Source organism: Mytilus edulis, chromosome 8 (assembly GCF_963676685.1).
Source record: "Mytilus edulis chromosome 8, xbMytEdul2.2, whole genome shotgun sequence".
NCBI lineage: Eukaryota > Metazoa > Mollusca > Bivalvia > Mytilida > Mytilidae > Mytilus > Mytilus edulis.
In genome coordinates, this window is record NC_092351.1 from 18,537,486 (window position 1) to 18,559,542 (window position 22,057).

The window sequence follows — 22,057 nt, forward strand, 5'->3', positions numbered from 1 at the left end:
TTAGTCAAAAACCGATAACGACGTAGATAGCTTAGGAATTCCGGAAACTATAGTAATCTTACCCAACATTATAAAATAACAGAAATTTGTGATTTTAAGAAATGTTGAGATAAAGTCTTGGTCTTGAATGAAAAAGCGATAACTGACGAGTAATTTGATGTGTTCTAAAACGGGTAGAGTCCAAAAACATTTCATAACAAGAGTGTGTCCCCAGTAAACAGATGCCCCATCCGCACTATCATTTTCAGTGTTCAGTGGACTGTGAAATTGGGATTAAAACTATAATTTGGCATTGAAATTAAAAAGATCACATCATAGGGAACATTACTAAGTTTCAAGTTGATTGGACTTCAACTTCATCGAAAACTACCTCGATCAAAAACTTTAACCTGAAGCGGGACGAACAGACGAACGAACAGACCGACGAAAGAACAGATGCACAGACCAGAAAACATAATGCCCATAAATGGGGCATAAAAATATAATTGTAGATCCGAAAGGTCAGGATTATAAAAAAATTTCGTATAAAATGTCAAATATTTAGAAGGAATGCAAATGTATGCGGACTTACAGTTGTAAATATTGTTTTTCAATATTTTAAGACTCTAATTCATTTAATTATTATGCCTAAAAGAAGAGATACACATAATTTCCTTTGCTTGAAAAACATGCCATAATTCTATAATTTTCAATTAATTTCTGAAATAAACGTCAATTTTACAAAAACTGCACCGTACGATTTTGTGACGACTGGGCAAAAATCAAAGTTAAATCATTATTTTATCATTTAAAAAAAGAAATTAGCCGTATGTGAGGTGGGTGCATTAAAGTCTTTAACGTCTATTTTCAAATATTACACTCGCCTACTTTGAGAAGATTCTCTTATAAACATCATAACCTTTTTTGAATATATTTTTGCTCATCTCCAAGAATCAATAAATATTTCAAATTAATCACTGAATTATTATATTGACAGTTTTTGTAGTTTTTTTTTAAATTAGCAAATATACAATACATAACTTGAATTTATAATAACTACTGTAAATTCATAAATTATTGCGTGCATTAATATTATTGCGATCTTTGAAAAATGGACAAAAGTGCTAGATTAATTATTGCAATGTCAGGAAGATCTGCATACTGATGTATGAATCAGATATATAAGAATGTGAGTTCTTATTATTGCGATACTCAATCAGTCCCATTATTGCGATTAATTAAAACATCGCAATAATTTCTGAATTTACAGTATATAATAATTACATTTCTTTACGGTTTTATGTTTTATATATAAAGGTCTTTCGATATTTAAATGAGATAGGGTAATACCAATTGAATTCCTTTCTGCACAGATGATTTTTGCAGTCAGCATGCATATAAAGAAAATTTAAAGCGTGCTTGACCAATGCGATATGTTTGTTACGAGACAGTCAATGACAGTAAGGACAAAGTAAGTTTGGTATACTATTCCCCACCCTCCCATATGCCATTACAACCATCATTTATGTAACATTCTCTTTTCGTATCTACTTGTGTATGGTGAAACTTGATGTATTTATGTATGTCTTATTGTATATATTTATGTTAAAGATGTTATAATTAAAGGCGTCCTGTAGCAAAGGCATAACCCTATAATACAGTGTTTGGTTTTTCTACGATATTTAGTTTTAAGAAAAGCTGTAGTTCTCAAATTTAATGTCTTTTGACTTTTCAAGTAGTAATTGAATATTCTTTTCAAAAGGTCAATAAAGCGTCTTTTCATACTTTTTTGTTATAAGAAGTGTTGATGATACAATTTAAATAACTTACTAAGAAAAACAACTTCTGAGCTTCCAGAAAAAAAATAATAATTCAAAAAAGATTCTATATTATTTCTTACATTTAATAAATTTTAAAGAGAATTATAATTTGCAAAAGCACACAAATTCATTATTTATTTCACAGGCTGTTAGTTTTATGATTTGAATTGTTTCACCGTTGTTATTTGATCCCCTTTAGAGCTGACTATAATATGGTATAATTTTTGCTTATTGTTGAAGGGGATACTGTAATATGTAGTTGTTAACTCTCATGCCAATTTGGTTTCTGGTGAAGAGATGTCTCATTAACAATTATACAACATCTTTTTATATTTAAAGTTTAAACATATTTTTATATATATATATATACATGCAGTAAATGGACTAAAATCAAATAAAATATATAGTCTTCACTAAGTAAACTATAAATACTGTGAATTTATGACAATTTGTGTCAGCATTTATCATTATAATTGTTGAACAAACAATGGAAAAATAAAACAAGTTATTGTGATTTCTGAAAGTGCTTTTTACAAATAATGCTATCATTTTTGTTTGTTTGCAAAACTTGTTTTTCTTCTTCACATGTACTTTGAAAATAATAGAGAATTTCCAGTAAATACTCACATGAATTATCAGAGTCTTCACTCCATCTACCAGGAACATTACATTTTCTTGACAACCTAGCGTCTTCATCTGAAGAGCAGTCATCGACCCTTTGTTGAGCATGAGCATCTAAATTTGTATATTTGAGTTTATCTTGTGGGAATCCTGGATGACTACCAAAACTATGGTACGAATTACCCTCTTCCAATTCTAAATAATCTGTTACCCTGATAGGTTTATTTCCAAATAATGTTGGATCATATGGAAACTTATCAAATGACTCCTCGTCAACATTTGTCACGTTAGTTTTGGAAATAGAATTGTTCCTGCTACTTTCCTTGTCAAATAAACCATAGCCCTGTGACTGTGATTCGTTCACCGTAGACTCTACCCCAAAATATGGATACCCGTAGTTTTTCTGTGGTCCCCTGTTAAGTTCATGACCAAAGGGAGGTCTATTGCCTGTTGGCGGTAATTGATTAATTACTCTGTCGTATGATTGTGGACCAGTCAATGAAGTACTGACATTACCACTAGAATAATCAGGAATTGGATACATATTGGAAGAATATACTCGATTTGAAGACGCCAATCCTGCCGACTGGTGCGTAATTCCTCCGTTGAGTGTATGTGGAAATGATAATGGCATCATTTGGGAATGAAATTGCTGCAACTGTATGTCATTTTGAAATGATCGAACACAATCATTTGTTCCTTGGAATGCTTTTGTGGCTAATATGTCCCTATGATATGGATGAAATGTATTCAAATTTGGTAAATGATTATTGCCAAATGAGTTTCCGAATGAAGTCTTTGTGTTGCAACCATCATTTTTATGAGGTGATCCGTATGATGACCTTGCTAACATTTCTGCATCACCATTTACCGGTACATGATTTAAGTTGAATTTTCTCTTCGGAATAAATTTACTGTCACAGTTTTGAAAACTATGTCCATGAAATGGAGGAGATTTTGACATATCCATATTGTTTGGAAACGATGTTAAATTAATGTCGGTACTTACTTCATTATTGAGTAATAATTCTTCTTTCTGGCTGCAACTTGTACCAATAGAATCAGCCTCTATCTCATGCAAGATATTACTATTTTCATTATTGAAATCCAGGGGTAGAGATCTTTTCATTGGATTTTCTTCGACATTACTACACACATATGGCGATGACGACACTGTATCTTGCACAAAATCAAACTTCCTGCTTAACGTCTCACATCCAAATGAATAAGAATTTTTGTTCACAATATTTTCCAATAAAATATTTAATTTGTCACACATTCGCACCTTTGATTTATCAGTTTCAGATGTTTTATTTTCATCAGCTCTGACATCAATGCTTAGTTGTCTAACCTTTAAATCTTTACAGCTTTCAATTCCCACTCCTTCGTTTTCACCTGCTGTAATAGAATATTCTTCAAGTTCCTGCCGTTGTTTTTCCAACAGTTTGTCACCTTCTTCTTTGCTTCAAATGAAAGCATAAATGATGATTATTGCTTCAAAAATGCGTTATTTTTGACAGTCAATTTACAAATTGATTACATTCTTGTAAAAGAAATATAATTACCAGTCAGACAATCCTCTTAGCATTTTTCTTAATTAAGAAACATTATAGATCTTAGCACCTAATCACATAGCAATGAAAGTCATGACAGACAGCTTGACAGAATTGTACTGAAAAAAATAATATTGATCTTATATCTATAAATAGAATGCCAGGAATCTTAAGTTCGTCATGACTTCCATATTTAAAAATGCTCTGTATTGATTTTCAAAAGACGCAAACATTTTGCATTCATTAATTCTTGTATACATATGAGTAGGTGATTTATAACTCACTAAACAAAACCAAATCTGTATTTATATGTAAATTTTACCTGGAAAACATTTTGCTAACAACGCAGTTATATATATAAACACCAATAATTAACCAATATTTTGAACAGGTTAAGGTCAGAACTATAATGTATATATGCACTCCTAAAAAAGTCTGAGGATTATAATATTAAAGAGTTTACCTGAGTGCTGAGGCATACAAGTGCGTAATACATTTCTGTGTCAAGTCATACATGTCAATGTAGGTTAATTGTTTCATCTTTGACAAGTCAATTTTTTTGCGTCAGTAGTTTTTAATAGTATGTTTTTAATGTTTTTATAATCTGTCATTCAGGAAAAAAAACTTAACACTTTTTATGCCTTCAATTACATATATGACGAATGTTAGTAGCATTTATGACTGTGTGTTATTTAATTTACACTTATTTGCAATTTTGGAGGTCTAAATGAATTTAAACATTATTTTTTTTCTGTTGTAAAAAACCACAATTAATTTTTTTTATATGTACCGGTATTCTATTTCCAAAATATAGTAAATATATATGTAATGTTAGCAGATATTTATTTAGCCAGTTATACAAAACTTTCCATTGTTTTTTTCTCCCTCAAAATTCTTAATTTTGTTTTTTTTACGAAATTAACAAACAACTAGAGGCTCTCAAGAGCCTGTATCGCTCACCTGATTCTACTTGGGTTTTTGAAATCATATAAAAAAATATAAAATTTGGCTAAAAGTGACAACACAACCTCATTTATAAGGAAAGGAACATGTTTAATTTCATTCAAAATTCACCCACTGGCGGCTATCTTGGATGACGGATCGGCTACAAAGTAACAACACTTGGTCAGCACCTCATAAGGAACATTCATGCCATGTTTGGTTTTATTCCATTCAGTGGTTCTCTAAAAGAAGTCATTTGTATGCATTTCCCATAGGGTCCTATGTTAAACTAAGTCCCCTGCTGGCGGCCATCTTGGATGATGGATCTGCTACAAAGTAACAACACTTGGTCAGCACCCCATAAGGAACATTCATGCTATGTTTGGTTTTATTCCATTCAGTGGTTCTCTAAAAGAAGTCATTTGTATGCATTTCCCATAGGGTCCTATGTTAAACTAAGTCCCCTGCTGGGGGCCATCTTTGATGATGGATCGGCTACAAAGTAACAACACTTGGTCAGCACCACATAAGGAACATTCATGCCATGTTTGGTTTCATTCCATTCAGTGGTTCACTAGAAGAAGTCATTTGTATGCATTTCCAATAGGGTCCTATGTTAAACTAAGTCCCGGCTGGCAGCCATCTTGGATAATGGATTGGCTACAAAGTAACAACAATTGGTCAGCACCACATAAGGAACATTCATGCCATGTTTGGTTTCATTCCATTCAGTGGTTCACTAGAAGAAGTGATTTGTATGCATTTCCAATAGGGTCCTATGTTAAACTAAGTCCCCCGCTGGCAGCCATCTTGGATAATGGATCAGCTACAAAGTAACAACACTTGGTCAGCACTCCATATAAAGGAACATTCATGCTATGTTTGGTTTTATTCCATTCAGTGGTTCTCTAGAAGAAGTCATTTGTATGCATTTCCCATAGGGTCCTATGTTAAACTAAGTCCCCCGCTGGCGGCCATCTTGGATGATGGATCGTCTACAAAGTAACAACACTTGGTCAGCACCACATTAGGAACATTCATGCCATGTTTGATTTCATTCCATTCAGTGGTTCTCTAGAAGAAGTCATTTGTATGCATTTCCCATAGGGTCCTATGTTAAACTAAGTCTCCCGCTGGCGGCCATCTTGGATGATGGATCGGCTACAAAGTAACAACACTTGGTCAGCACCCATATAGAAAATTTGCCATTTATAGAACGTTCAAATTTTGTGTACCCACGAAATCCACAAAAAATTATAATAATGAATCCACAGTATTTGCATTATGTATCTTTGAAGAGGTCCTAACTACAGAAATTGAACATTGACCAATGAAACACATGACAGACCAACAGTTTGTAACATAAGGTAACCTAATATACATAAGGTATGAAGCATATAGGTCTTCTTCCCTCTGAAATATAAAGCCTTTCACCGAAAACATTTCTGGCGCCAACTTAATGCTTTCTTCGATTTTCGTCGCAGGAGATACAAAAACTATTCTTTGAAAATCTAAATTTTGCATAGATGACTAGATTTGATGAAGAATTTTTTTAAAGATTAATCCAGGTTATGTAATAGTCCTTGAAGCTTAGACAAATTTATTCAAGTTTTAAATCTGTAACCACAGTCTATATATGTAGATACCGAATGCAAAATCTATAAGTCATGTAGTATAAATATAGAAAATGGGGGGAAAAGGTCCTGAATGAGTTTTCAAAGTTTAAAAGGATATTGATGTTTCACAAATTTAAACACTACACTGTATCTGTTGGTGTTGTCTCTTTGACGCTTCCCTGGCCATTTTAATTCTCAATTTAACCATAGACTGAACCAAAATATTGTGGACATAAACCAAAGCAGAGTCGAGGATAGCTAAGTCAAATCACAATTAAGACCAAAGTAAATGTGAATTAAATCTGCTAGGCATACAACATGCTTCTTAAAAAATATCATTATAGACTGTACTCAGATGTCATTAAGAGTTAATATAAGGGGGGGAAGCTTCATCTAAGCAATTGACTACTAGACATGAAATATCCATTAATTTAGTTAAGACATTTATATAATAGGAAAAACTGACCTTGAAAGTCACTGACCCTCAGAAATAAATGTCATGTATATAGAGTTATTTACATGAAATTTTGTAATAAAGTAGTTTTCTTCAGACTATACTTAATGTGCATTTCAGTACATTGCTTATTTGGTTTTTTATATTTTTTGCTGGCTGAACACAAATAACATGAAACTCCTAGTACAATGTAGAACATGTTGACATGGACTTGTACACATGTATGAGGATGTTTTTATAAGTGAAAATGCAAAAACATATTGACCTCATAAAATAGAGGACTAAATTAACCCTTCATTTTATATATAAGTTAAATTCCACACTTAAGATACATATTACATGAACATGACATATCTCTTTATAAATTCAATTCAGTTATTTTAGAAAGATGAACCACAATTTTAAAAAAAACCTTTACCACGAGTATGGCATTTATATTTTTTTGGACAAAAAAAGACGCCTGAGTAGAGGTTCCTTCCCAAGTACGTGAAGTACCTCTAGCTGATGCTATGAATTACAACGGCTTTATACAATTCTCAAAGTTAATTTTTCAGAAAAACAATTAGTACGTTATTGTACAAGAGAATTATGCTCATTCAAGTTAAGTATATTTGCATGATTTGTTCTTGATAATTTTGAAACATAAATCTATTATTAAACGGTAAATTAACTTTATTCTTGGAGTATTGTACCCAAATGCACATTAAAAACAAGATTTAAGTCTAAACTTGTAAATATATATTCTTACCCTAAAGATAACATTTAATTATTCATAATACGTACATGTATCAAAACCGTGATGATTTCTACCAGATCGAGCCATTTTTAAAAGGGAGTGTTCCAACCATATGTCCACATTCAAAAGCAATTATTATCCCCAAAAGGTGGTTGTTCCAACCCCTCCCCTGGATCCGTTCCTATCTATTATTATGTTGAGTTAAAGGACTGAATTTAATGTGGCCATCTATATGTTTACAGGATGTAAATTTTATTGAAATTATACCCCACGAATCGTGAAGAATAAACTGAAAAAAAATACCAAAAATGAGTTATATAGAAGCCAACCACAGGATTGAAAGTACAGAGATACAGAGAGATATAAACATATTGCCGATACAGAGAGATATGAACATATTGCCTGAGTATTGGCAGAAAATCAAAAAAGAGAAAATTGGGAAAGTGTCCATAGGACACAGATCATATGCCCTGCCCCTACTTGCATATCATATAAAATTATAAAGGGACATAAATGGAGATTGACGAAAGTATTGCTACCCAAAATTCACACTTGATCTGTATTTTGTGGTAATGGGCGTTGTGAGTAAGCGTTGTGTGTAAGTTTCATAACATTTGGTTGAGGAAAACTAAAGTTAAAGATAGGAAATTATTAAAGGGCAGAACTCTAGAATCGTTACAGTGATGCCACCAAATTCAAAATTGATCTATGTTTTGTGGTAATAAGCATTTTGTGCATAAGTTTCATAGCATTTGGTTGAGGTAAACTAAAGTTAGAGAATATAAACTAACTTCAAGGACATACAAGGGTAAAACTTAATGCCCCCTCCATTACTGCAGGGGGATAAAAATGTCTATGGGCCACAGATTCCGGGCTTGTAAATATGCATAACACAACTTTCATATACAGATGCAGAATTTAAGTGGTTAAGACCATTTTGAAATTATAAGCATTGTGTATAAGTTTCAACACATTTGGTTGAGGCGATCTCATCTTTGTTTTTTATAAACATGATAAAGGGCCACCCCACATTGTGTATACAAATTGATAACATTTGATTGAGGCAAACTTAATTAGAGAACAGAAAGCAATTATGAGGAGGTACCAGACAGACAGACAGGACAGATAGAAAAGACAAAGGTAATACTTCATGCCCCTTCTACTTCGTCTGGGGTATACAAGGCTGACAATAAAACCCTTGCCCAAATAGGCATTGGTTTGGCTAAGTGGGTTGCACAAGTAAGATCAAGTAATTGCAGAGCCAAGTCTGGTCAGAATGGAAATATCAGTATGTGGCCTAGTTTAACCCTTTATTTGTTTTAGAAAATGCCTGTATACCTAGTAAAGAATATGACTGTTGTTTTCACTTGTTCAGTTGATTGATAGAGTTTGATTTTTTCAGTTTGTTTTGACTTCCACATTTTAAATTTGTTTACATGACAATCAATGTTCGGGTTATACACAAGTATTCTCGAACGGGTCAGAATTGTGAGAAATTTAGTCAGCATCTTACATAACTTAATAACCTTATACAAAAGAGGAAATATGTGTTAAATATTGAATTTTTGAAAACAATCATTAGACAACTACAAAATTGTGCTGTCAAAAGTCCATGCAGCTATAGCTTTGATTATTTGATATCACCACAATGTTTATGTAAAGTTGTAATAATTGGTCATCCCGGATGAAAATATGCATTAAAAATAATATCAAAGCGCAGAATTTCTTGCGAAATGTTCTTACCTTAAAGCTATGTTTAAACTGACTATGTATTTTGGTTTATTTGTCCAACTGTCTCTAGCTATAATCGACCTTGACATTAAATACTGTACTCTATCTCCATTAATTCTTACACGGAAAACTGTTGTAGTCATAGGTGACTTCATAACTACAAAACAGAAACCACATCATTACATCACCTGGCTGCATGTTTCTCTTAAGTCATGACATTTAATGGGGTTTTATGATATGTGAACACCCAGTTTGCCTTTTTGTGCTTAAATCAGATTTTTATCTCGTCACAAGTGGTAGGACATTCAGTTTAATCTGTTCTCTTAATTTTTTTTTAGCTTTTCTCATGATAAATCATTGAAGTAGAACACTTTCAAGACCTTGAACGAAAATTTAAAGGGTTAAAATTAAATACCTGTTGAAATTAGTGCACATAGGGAAATAGTTCATTAGACAAATCATAATTAAACAAGAGTGCACACGCTGAAATGTCTCGCCTACTATACTAATCATTGATATTATGTTGATAGTCCTAGGTATAAAGCTAAACTTTATTACAACTGTCACATAAACTTAACATTAACGAAGATAACTTAACAAAGACCAATGAACCTTGAAAATGAGGTCAAGGTCAGATGAAACATGCCAGGCAGACATGTACAGCTAACAATGCTTCTATACAACATATATAGTTGACCCATTACTTATAGTTTAAGAAAAATAGACCAAAACACAAAAACTTAACACTGTGCAATGAACCGTGAAAATGAGGTCACGGTCAAATAAAACCTGCGCGACTGACATAAAGATCATAAAATATCTCCATACACCAAACATAGTTGACCTATGGCATATAGTATTAGATAAAAAGCCCAAAACTCAACCAGATGCTCTGCAGGGCGCAGCTTTATACGACCGCAGAGGTTGAACCCTGAACGGTTGGGGCAAGTATGGACACAACATTCAAGCTGGATTCAGCTCTAAATTTGGATTGTGATTAAATAGTTGACACAGCATAGGTTTCTGACACAGAATGAATGTGGTCTAATGAACTTAAAATATTTTTTTTGCCTTTGAGCAATTCACTATGCTGTTGAATATTAATCCTCTTTTTGCCTTTGAGCAATTCACTATGCTGTTGAATATTAATCCTCTCAAAAAAATGTTTGAAGAAATTTTCTTTTTATTTATGAAATCTGAAATGAGAAAAATTTCCCCCCCTCCCCCCATTTTTTTTTCACATCCCCCTTTCCCTTTTTCCAAAACTGATCTCAATTCAAATTTCTAATGGAGTTTGCAAGAATAACTACTCATTTAAATACATCATAAAATACTAAAATGTAACAAAAGGTGCTTGTTATTACTGAATGATAAAGATTGTTTTAATGTATCAGTTGGTAGTAAAATTGAATATACATTGTATATTGTATAAAACAATGATTTAAGTTGATTCATCTACTATTCTTGACAAAGAAAGATAAATCCAATCAATTGAAAATTTCTTGCTATTGCACAATATTGTGCAATTAGATATTTCTTGCTATTGCGTAATACTGTGCAATTGAAAATATTTGCTATTGCACAATACTAACATTAAATTATTTAGATTAAGAGTTTATTAAGAATTCTAGAAAATGGAAAGGTTTAGACCATGGGATGTTACTCCAGTGTTGTCATTAGTTTTCTTCTGAAAAAAGGCCTTCCGTTGGCCACATACATTATTGTGACCATGTATCAAATTTAGAATGGAAATGGGGAATGTGTCAAAGAGACAACAACTCGACCATAGCACAGACAACATGGTTACATGTATGGTTACACCCCTGTGATCATGTATGTATGGTTACACCACTGTGATCATGAATGTATGGTCACACCTCTGTGATCATGTATGTATGGTTACACCACTGTGATCATGTATGTATGGTCACAACACTCAAGCACTGTGGTTTTCAAACTTGTTTATGTAATGGTCAATGTGCTGTTACCATTCTGGAAAAGTTAAATTATTGTTGTCATTTTATAATTATCAATGTTGTGTTACCATTCTGGAATAGTCAATCTAATAAAATTGAGAAAGGAAATGGTGAATATGTCAAAGCGACAACCACCCGACCATAGAGCAAACAACAGCCGAAGGCAACCAATGGGTCTTCAATGTAGCGAGAATTCCCGCACCCGTAGGTGTCCTTCAGCTGGCCCCTAAAATATGCATAATAGTACAGTGATAATGGACGTCATACTAAACTCCGAATTATACACAAGAAACTAAAATTTTAAAATCATACAAGACTAACAAAGGCCAGAGGCTCCTGACTTGGGACAGGCGCAAAATTGCGGCGGGGTTAAACATGTTTATGAGATCTCAACCCTCCCCCTATACCTCTAGCCAATGTAGAAAAGTAAAAGAATAACAATACGCACATTAAAATTCAGTTCAAGAGAAGTCCGAGTCTGATGTCAAAAGATGTAACAAAAGAAAATAAATAAAATGACAATAATACATAAATAACAACAGACTACTAGCAGTTAACTGACATGCCAGCTCCAGACCTCAATTAAACTGATTGAAAGATTATGTCTTCATCATATGAATATCAGGTACAATCCCTCCCGTTAGGGGTTTAGTATCATACTATCATAAAATATATGAGAAGAACATAACCCGTGTCATGCCAACAACTGTTTTTTTAAGAAATAAATGTGTTTAGTTCCGATGCAAAGACCCTATCAGTGAATCAATGTTAAATCCAAAATATGCAATCTTTAATGACCTGACAACAGTATCGTAACTATATCCCCTTTTAATAAGTCTATTTAAAGGTTTTGTTAGTTTCTGAGGAGAATACTGACATTTTTGTGTTTTATAAAGAATATTTCCATAAAATTTTGGATGTGAAATACCTGAACGTATAAGATGTCTGCATGTTGAGTTATATTTACGAATTATTTCCTTATACCGGTGATAAAATTTAGTAAATGTTTTGACCAGTTTGTGATATCGAAAACCCTGGTGTAATAATTTTTCAGTAATACATAAATTTCTCTCGCTAAAATCTAATACATTGTTACATACACGAGCGAATCGTACAAGTTGAGATATATAAACACCATAAGATGGTGACAAGGGAACGTCACCATCTAAAAATGGATAATTAACAATAGGAAATGAAAAATCATCTCTTTTATCATAAATTTTTGTATTAAGCTTCCCGTTTATGATATAGATATCAAGATCGAGGAAAGGGCAGTGGTCATTGTTATCATTAGCTTTATTTAAAGTAAGTTCTACAGATAAATTTAAGGATACTTTTGAAAGATCAATTAAATGATAATTAACACTACATTGACCATTCTGGAATGGTAACACTACATCAACCATTCTGGAATGGTAACACTACATTGACCATTCTGGAATGGTAACACTACATTGACCATTCTGGAATGGTAACACTACATCGACCATTCTGGAATGGTAACACTACATTGACCATTCTGGAATGGTAACACTACACTACATCGACCATTCTGGAATGGTAACACTACATCGACCATTCTGGAATGGTAACACTACATCGACCATTCTGGAATGGTAACACTACATCGACCATTCTGGAATGGTAACACTACATCTACCATTCTGGAATGGTAACACTACATTGACCATTCTGGAATGGTAACACTACATCGACCATTCTGTAATGATAACACTACATTTACTTTTATGGAATGGTAACACTACATCGACCATTTTCAAAGCTATAGCAATGTACACAACACCTGATATCTGATGCCATGAAAATGAAATACTACTATTTTGAAGACTAAAATTAGGCTAAAAAATATAATAAATTGATCATAAGGATTATAATGTTTGGTAAATTCTTGAACTCAGCAGTACTTTGACATATAATTGTTTATTTTTACACATTGTGACTCATAGATGACGAGTTGTCTCATCATGGCACTCATACCACATCTTCTTATTCATATGTACATCAAATGCAATTAACATACTACTTATAAATAAGTATCTCAGAAACAGACTTTATCACAGAAACTTAGAACTGTTTATTACTTTTAAAGGCCACAGTTGCTTTATCAAACCAACAAACAGTAAGAACTGTGGCCTTTTGAAAAAAAGATGACTTTCAAAGGAGTAGGTTCAGTAAGACCCCTTTTGGCCCATTAGAAAATTGTTAAAATGTAATCTTTAAGCTAAATTTTGGAAAGCAAAATGCTTCTGCTACATAAATATGAGCTGTTTTTGACAATTCAATGCACAAATATCGCGTTCTAGCATCATTAAGTCATGCTAAATTACTGGAATCTTCAAAGTCTTAGCATTTTGGTTAATTTTTTGACGGTTTCCGTTTAAAATGAAAGTGGCTGCATTCGTGTTCATTCATAATATGGAAATGTAAGTTGTATTTGATGATAATACAAAACATATATAAAGGTTGAGGATGAACACGGATGCGGCCACCTTCATTTTTGACAAAAAGCATCTGAAAAGTGACGTTTTTTGGCATATTTGATAGATTTTTCATATCTATGCTTGAAACAGAGCGTTTTTAATGACTTAATCAGTTAAAATCTTTCACATTAACTAATCGAATCAATTGAAATAGACACTTAAGTGTTTTAAAAGTGTCCAAAAACTTTCGGTAGATGAACCTGAAATTTGAGGCCAAAATCGGCCCTTACCGGGGTACTCCTTTGTGCATTTCCTTTATCACAATGCTTATATTTTAAGGTAACAACCAGAACCGATTGTTCAATGATGTCATTTATGATATTTGCCCCAAGGTTAATAGGCGTAAGTCTCACAAGAGATTGGTATATTAAAGTAAAGATCCTTTGAAAGACGCAAGTGCTAATTGAATGTCATAATACTGACATCAGAGAACTATTTTGTTCTTACAATACCTCCTAGTTTTTGTCAATTAATTTCTTTAATCTAACAGCTAATTAGCACATCTTTCCATCTTACTTTATGGATTGTCCCAATGACATTTAGTCTGTTCATTTAATTAACATGTTTGAGTATTGTCCCTTTATTTTTATTTTTTTTCACATGGCTGTTAAATGAACAGCTTATATAAAAAAATTTTTTTATACATATGGCATTTCATGGTCTTTACAACTGACTATGTGGTGTGGGTTTTGCCCTTCTTTGAAGGCTGTATGGTGACCTATAATTATTATTTTTGTATCATTTGGTCTCTTGTGGAGATTTGTCTCAATGGCAATTATACCACATCAATAGATGAATTTCCAAACCTGAACATTGCAATCTTGTTTACAATCAACAGTTTGTTAAGTGGCATCATGTGATGGGAGATAACTCATGTACAAATGAAGAGGCCAAAGATGGTTATTCATCAAACATTGTGAATTTCGGGGTTATTTTTTACTTCTTGCCTCTAAATGAAAATTAGTGTTACTCAATCATATCAATTAGTGTCACATGATTATGTAAATGCTTCTCCTGTCCAAGTTTCATAAATTTACATGAACATGAAGCAAGTTTGACAAAGTTATTGATGTTTAAAAGAAATTCAACACCATACTTAAATGTGGCACTGCACTAGATGATGGAATATAGGATTAAGACCTCAACAAATTATTACAGATTCAACAAAAATGACAAATCTTTTCATTGAAAAAAAAATGATAATTAACATTGGCTTTAAAAAAATATAGCTTTTATTGTTCATCAAAATAAATGTGCAATAAAAACTTGGGACTTGGATGGAGAGTTGTCTCATTCATTTTATGTCATTGGCACTCATACCACATCTGTTTATATCTATTTAATAATATCCACTTTAAAAATGATATCCATAAGCCAGCCCTTTACATGTGTTTTTAAAAATCAATGATGCAATTGGAAAGTGTTGAATCAAAATTGAGAATTGCTTTTGACTAATTCAGTGTCAGTTTACTGGTCTGTATGAAAATTTAAATGTGATATCATTAGAATAATGTATGAATGATATACTATTCCCCACACTTATAATTTCTGCCCAACTCATAATACAGATTTGAAGACCTTCTACTGTGTAACAAAGCTCAACTTTAGATTTTTATTATCTGGTTACAATTAACAATTAGGTAACATACATAAGACCCTAGAAGGTCATTCCTTTTATTTTTAACGGGAAATCTTATTTCAAGATCTATAACCAATTTTTCTAACAGGGAAAAGGGACAGTACAATGGGAAACAACTCTAATTCTCTGATTAACTGCCATGTTTAAGTTTTGTGATAATTTCATAATATACATGAAATGCATACAACAGTTATGATAGATATTTTAAATTTAGCGGTTTTAAATTGAGTTCATATATAAACGCTAGAACATGTACAAAACAAACCAATATTCATATCATAATGTTAAAAAATTAATCAAAGTCAATTAGTCATGTTTATGTATATGTTTATGTATATACCATATATATATGTATATGTATATGTATTATGTATATGTATATGTATATGTTTATGTCCAAATGATGTATATACCATATATATATGAATATGTATATGTATTATGTATATGTATATGTATATGTATGTATATGTATTATGTATATGTATGTGTATGTATATATGTATATGTATGTATATGTATATGTATGTATATGTATATGTATTATGTATATTTATATATATATATAACTCGTCTAAACATCAACCCAACAATGTTAGATCTGTAAATTTGCTTTCGCAAATTTTTGGTTCTTCGCTGGCCGTGTGTTACCTTTCCACGTTAGTTTTAATCTAGCGGCGTACTGCAGTACATGATATATAAGGCATGAAGATGTTATTGTTACAGATCAGCTAAATTATCTATAGTAAAGGATCCTACAAATTAATGTAAGATACAGTCACAGAAAATAATTATATTTATAAGTACGTCTGAGTCAGTGACAACCCTACAACAGATGTATCCATCGGATCGCCATCAATGATGGTGATACATGGCTGTGTACATAATGTATATACAACTCGTCTAAACATCAACCCAACAATGTTAGATCTGTAAATTTGCTTTCGCAAATTTTTGGTTCTTCCCTCGCCAGGTTTTACAAAATACTCAATAACTCAAAAAAAACATTTTGAATCATCAACTCCCAAAATCAATCCCAACCTTCCTTTTGTGGTCATAAACCTTGTGTTTAAATTTAATTGATTTCTATTTACTTATACTAAAGTTATTGTGCAAAAAAAACAAGAATAATGCTTATTTGGGCCCTTTTTTGGCCCCTAATTCCTAAACTGTTTGAACTAAAACTCCCAAAATCAATCCCAACCTTCCTGTTATGATCATAAACCTTGTGTCAAAATTTCATAGATTTCTATTTACTTAAACTAAAGTTATAGTGCGAAACCAAGAAAATGCTTATTTGGGCCCTTTTTTGCCCCTAATTCCTAAAATGTTGGGACCAAAACTCCCAAAATCAATCCCAACCTTCCTTTTGTGGTCATACACCTTGTATCAAAATTTCATAGATTTCTATTCACTTTTACTAAAGTTAGAGTGCGAAAATTAAAAGTATTTGGATGACGACGACGACGCCAACATGATACCAATATACGACCCAAATTTTTATTTATTTTGCGGTCGTATAAAAACACACACCTATTTTAGTTAAAAAGTGCCGTAACTCAAAAAGTTTAAATCTTATTTTCACCAAAAAGTATACAGATCTTAGTGATTTGACCATCATAAGAAACAACTATATTAAGTTTCATGAAATTTAAATAAGTCGTTCTCAAGTTACGGTGCGACATGTTTACACCGGACAGACAGACAGACGGACAGACAGACATACGGACGGACTGACGGACAGATGGACGGACACCAGACATTTGTATAACATAATACGTGTAAATATTTCTTTTATCATAAATTTTAGTATTATAAGCTTTCCGTTAGTGATATAGATATCAAGAGCGAGGAAAGGGCTGTAATCTAATTGTTAATATTAGCTTTATTTAAAGTAATAGTCACCTGGATAGATTTCTTTAGTATACATACTGTATATTAGTAGAATGGGATCGAATCCCGGCGAGGGAAGAACAAAAAATTTGCAAAAGCAAATTTACAGATCTAACATTGTTGGGTTGATGTTTAGACGAAATGTATATGTATATGTATATGTGCACTTGCAGCATAAGGTTGATTTCTATCCAATGCAGTTCATATGTTAAAGGGAAAAATTCACGATTTTTTACTTATGGTTTAAATATGTTCATTATGACATAATATATATATTCACAAAGTTTTATCGCTATATGTGCAGTAATAAAGGAGAAATTCAATAATTAATGAAAAAATATCAACTACTTCCTGTAGGTCGTGACGTTTTCTCCTGATTTTTGCATGCCGGGATTTAAAATACAATCATTAAAAGTCTTGGTTTTTAATCATATTTTAACGTAATCGTAAGCGCGCCGATGACTTATGCTTTATCTAATAACCATCCGATAATAAGAAGATATAACGCACAGACGTTCAATTTAGCCTGGGATCCGGCCCAATCTAGCTGCGCGTCGTACTGACGTATATATTCGAATAATTTTTGTAGACAACACAAAAAGTTATAAATCTATTTTTAATAAATGCATTTTCGGACTGATAAGGTGAACAAATTAAAGTACAATAATCTGTAAAGACAATATGTTGGTGTACTATTATTGACCTTTTACTATCTCTGCTATGGCTAGGTTTATACGATGTGTGTGTTCACGGTTCTGTGGCAATACTCGTAGATGGCTTGTTGAAAGGTAAATTGTTATTTGCACCGGTATTTAACCACGCCTCTAGGGCACACCTTGCCAGGTGTGACTGTCTATTCGGATCAGTGGTAGCATTTAATACACACATTAAAAATACATATTCAAGTTGATGACAAATAAAAATTGGTCGCCGTGGAATTATTTAATTATATTTGGTGCTATTATTTATTTGAATTCAAATAAGTTAATTTACTAAGAAATACACAATTTTCGGTTAAAGACGGGAAACTTAATTCATATGTCAGAATGAAATGATATACAAGTCTTGTCCTTGATTTATGTCTCATAAAAAAGGGGGACTTAGAAATTAGAAATAGCTTTACTAAATCATTTTTATTTGTCTTTATTAGGCGAAAAAATGTACGAGAACACTTACATTTAGACTTTTGAAAGCCATGTATTAATTAATATATGAAACTATCTGAAGATAACTCTACCGAAGCGGAATATAATATGTACGAATAAAGAAAAAAATATTTTTGTAATGGAATCGAAAAATTACGAATAGATATTCTTTTCAAGTGTGATAAACGTCAACCAAATTTATTCATAATGGGGAACGTCCTTATTAAAATCTGAGACAACTATAATAATCGTCGTCTCCCAACGTATATATATACTTAAATAACTATTTGATCAACGATGTTTAAAATTAAAAGACAACGAATTTAATGTTATCTTTCCCTATTTTTGAATGTTATTATAAGTCTGTTCAACTTGCAAGAATACCCCTAAAGCGGACAAATATCCGACAAGCAGTTTATTCTTTAAATTGCTGTCATTGAATATCAAGAAAGAAAATAAATCCCGAAATTGATACTCAATAGTTTTCCTAGAAAATATTCACATTCCTTGGGGATTATTAGTGTACGTCCAGTTGCATATATTTTACATGAATGTTGGAACAATTGTGATGATGACGAATTTCGTCCTTTATTCGAGAACAATTTAATTGATATATAAATCTGTGAGTTTACTATGTTCTTAACTTCGATGAACCAAAGACAGTTATAAATTGACCTGTATTTAAATCAAATTGTTTCTTTTTTTCTTCTTCTTCTTTTGGTATACAATAGTCTATCGAATTCGTTGATTACATACTGTTGGCATACATTGACTAGTCTATTTACAAAACTTTTACCACAATTTACATAAAATGTATGTTTCTTTCTTATGTTCAATGTATACATGTATACATATTTTAAATTGCGCTACTGACTATAGTTCCGTAACTTTCTACCAGGCGTATGTATACACGAATCGTCGACAAGTGCGCACATTTTTTTAGATCAATAATTCTGGTATGTTCCAATCTGTCCTAAACTATTGACAACGAGTATATATTACATTTTCCCAAATTAACCCTTGGAAAAATATGTAAATAGATTTGTATTTCTTCAATTATTTTTTTTTGTATTATTTTTTTTTATAAATAATATTCTTTACACCAGAAATGTTATTTATAAACAAGCGTATGAGTTCAGTAATGACTAGTATATTATATCACTTTCGGACACGCAAGACAAAAATGTATATTATGCATGCACCTGATAGTTCAAAATGGAAAGTTATAAGTAACGGTCGTGTACACTGATCAATACCTACAGAAGTGAAACGATGCATGAACTTGCAAGCCCGCCGGACAGGAAATCGATTGAATACCTGGACGTGTCACCTTACACCCCTTCCAATACCTTTGGGAGTAATACCTTTAGCCATGCTGGTGATCAGATAAGGGAAGATCCGATTTTATTTAAATAAAGTTTATTACTTGAAAGAATTATGAACGAATTAGATTTTCGAAAACAATTTCCACGGAACACTTATTTATCATTTTATGATTTGAACTTTGACTTTTTAACTAATTACAATATTTTCAGTTTAAAAATAACAGACTATATGGTTATTTAAAAATATAAGACCATTTTCCGTATCAAGTTAGTCAGTCAGATAAAACAACCGTACGATTGACAAGATATCGACACGCAATTACGACTACATCGTTTACTGTAGTTTTGTTCCTTTGTGGTTTATTGACATATCGGGATTTTTCATCGGAGAAGGTGACAAGATGGCGGAGAGTAGAGAACTGATACTCAAAATTTAAAATCGATGGTGATCTCTTATTTAGCGGAATAAAACTTTAATATCTATAAATTTGAGCATTTTTATACAGAATGGACATAATATCAATTTTTGATTTTTTTGCGAAGTTTCCCTTTAATACAATGAATTCCTCATTATTACATGTATTACATAGCCCGTCAGAGAACATTATGTGTCCTCATTATTACATAGCCCGTCCGAGAACATTAGGCATTTAACAAGGGTTAATTCATTTAATGCCTTCATCCTTTGATCTGGTGACAAAAACAGATATATGTTTGCATACAAGCAGAAGTGTATGATTTATTCCAACCCTTAACCTGCCTGCCCATTATTAAACAGATGAAGTGCCATTTTTACTTTTTTACCTCCCATGGTGAAACATTGTTAAGAAACGCAACTTAAATGTCATTTTTCATTTCACAGAATACACTTTTGCGGTTAATTTTATAAAGCTTGTCTCAGACACGTAGGTTGACCAAAAAATAGAAGTATAAAAATAAAAGAAGAACATAAATATCAAAGTATGTCGTGTACATCATGTACATGTACAAAAAACACATATAAATTAAGCACACATTACTTTGCTAAGACAGAGATATTCATAGATTTTAATATACATGTAATTTGTCTTTAGGTAATTTCGTTTCAAAAACATCTATTTATACAATGTATAACTTATTTCAATTATTTGTTTCAATCTCAAGTTTTTATACCATTTTCTTTATTTTTCCCTTTCCATTTGCTGAAAAAAGTGACATTGTAAAAGTGCAAAATAATTATTATCTTTAAACTACCTTTTTCCTAATAATATTATATATATTTATATTCTAAAAAAACAAAAAAGATTGACTAATTTATAAAAGTGACACCTAATTTTTGTTGGAGTTCAACCGATAGATATATTATTTTTATACGACCGCAAAAATTTTAATTTTTTGGTCGTATATTGCTATCACGTTGGCGTCATCGTCTGCGTCGTCGTAAACCGAATACTTTTAGTTTTCGCACTCTAACTTTAGTAAAAGTGAATAGAAATCAATGAAATTTTAACACAAGGTTTAATTATGACCACAAAAGGAAGGTTGGGATTGATTTTGGGAGTTTTGGTCCCAACATTTTAGGAATTAGGGGCCAAAAAGGGCCCAAATAAGCATTTTCTTGGTTTTCGCACTATAACTTTAGTTTAAGTGAATAGAAATCTATGAAATGTTGACACAAGGTTTATGACCACAAAAGGAAGGTTGGGATTGATTTTGGGAGTTTTGGTTCCAACAGTTTAGGAATAAAGGGCCAAAAAAGGGCCCAAATAAGCATTATTCTTGGTTTTCGCACAATAACTTTAGTATAAGTAAATAGAAATCAATGAAATTTTAACACAAGGTTTATGACTACAAAAGGAAGGTTGGGATTGATTTTTGGAGTTGAGGTCACAACAGTTTATGAATAAGGGGCCAAAAAGGGGCCCAAATAAGCATTATTTTTGGTTTTTGCACCATAACTTTAGTATAATTGTAAATAGAAATCTATGAAATTTAAACACAAGGTTTATGACCATAAAAGGAAGGTTGGGTTTGATTTTGGGAGTTTTGGTCCTAACAGTTTAGGAATAAGGGGCCCAAAGGGTCCAAAATTGAACTTTGTGTGATTTCATCAAAAATTGAATAACTGGGGTTCTTTGATATGCCGA

General features: G+C 32.1%; 1 protein-coding gene across 2 annotated transcripts in view; it reads right to left on the reverse strand.

Moving 5' to 3' along the window:
- The window catches only part of LOC139484995 (uncharacterized), an 82,091-nt gene that overhangs the window by 25,335 nt on the left and 34,699 nt on the right, over nt 1-22,057 (reverse strand). The window contains exons 9-11 of one of the 2 annotated variants that reach the window (XR_011655222.1): nt 9,465-9,609; nt 1,248-3,883; nt 975-1,038 (exon numbers count right to left, since the gene is read on the reverse strand). Coding sequence is in view for 1 of the 2 variants with exons in the window: in XM_071269077.1 (XP_071125178.1) it covers nt 2,427-3,883; nt 9,465-9,609 (1,602 nt within the window). In the remaining variant the exon portion in view is untranslated. Of the gene's footprint in view, nt 1-974; nt 1,039-1,247; nt 3,884-9,464; nt 9,610-22,057 lie in introns of those variants that run through there. The other variant, XM_071269077.1, reaches the window with a different exon arrangement.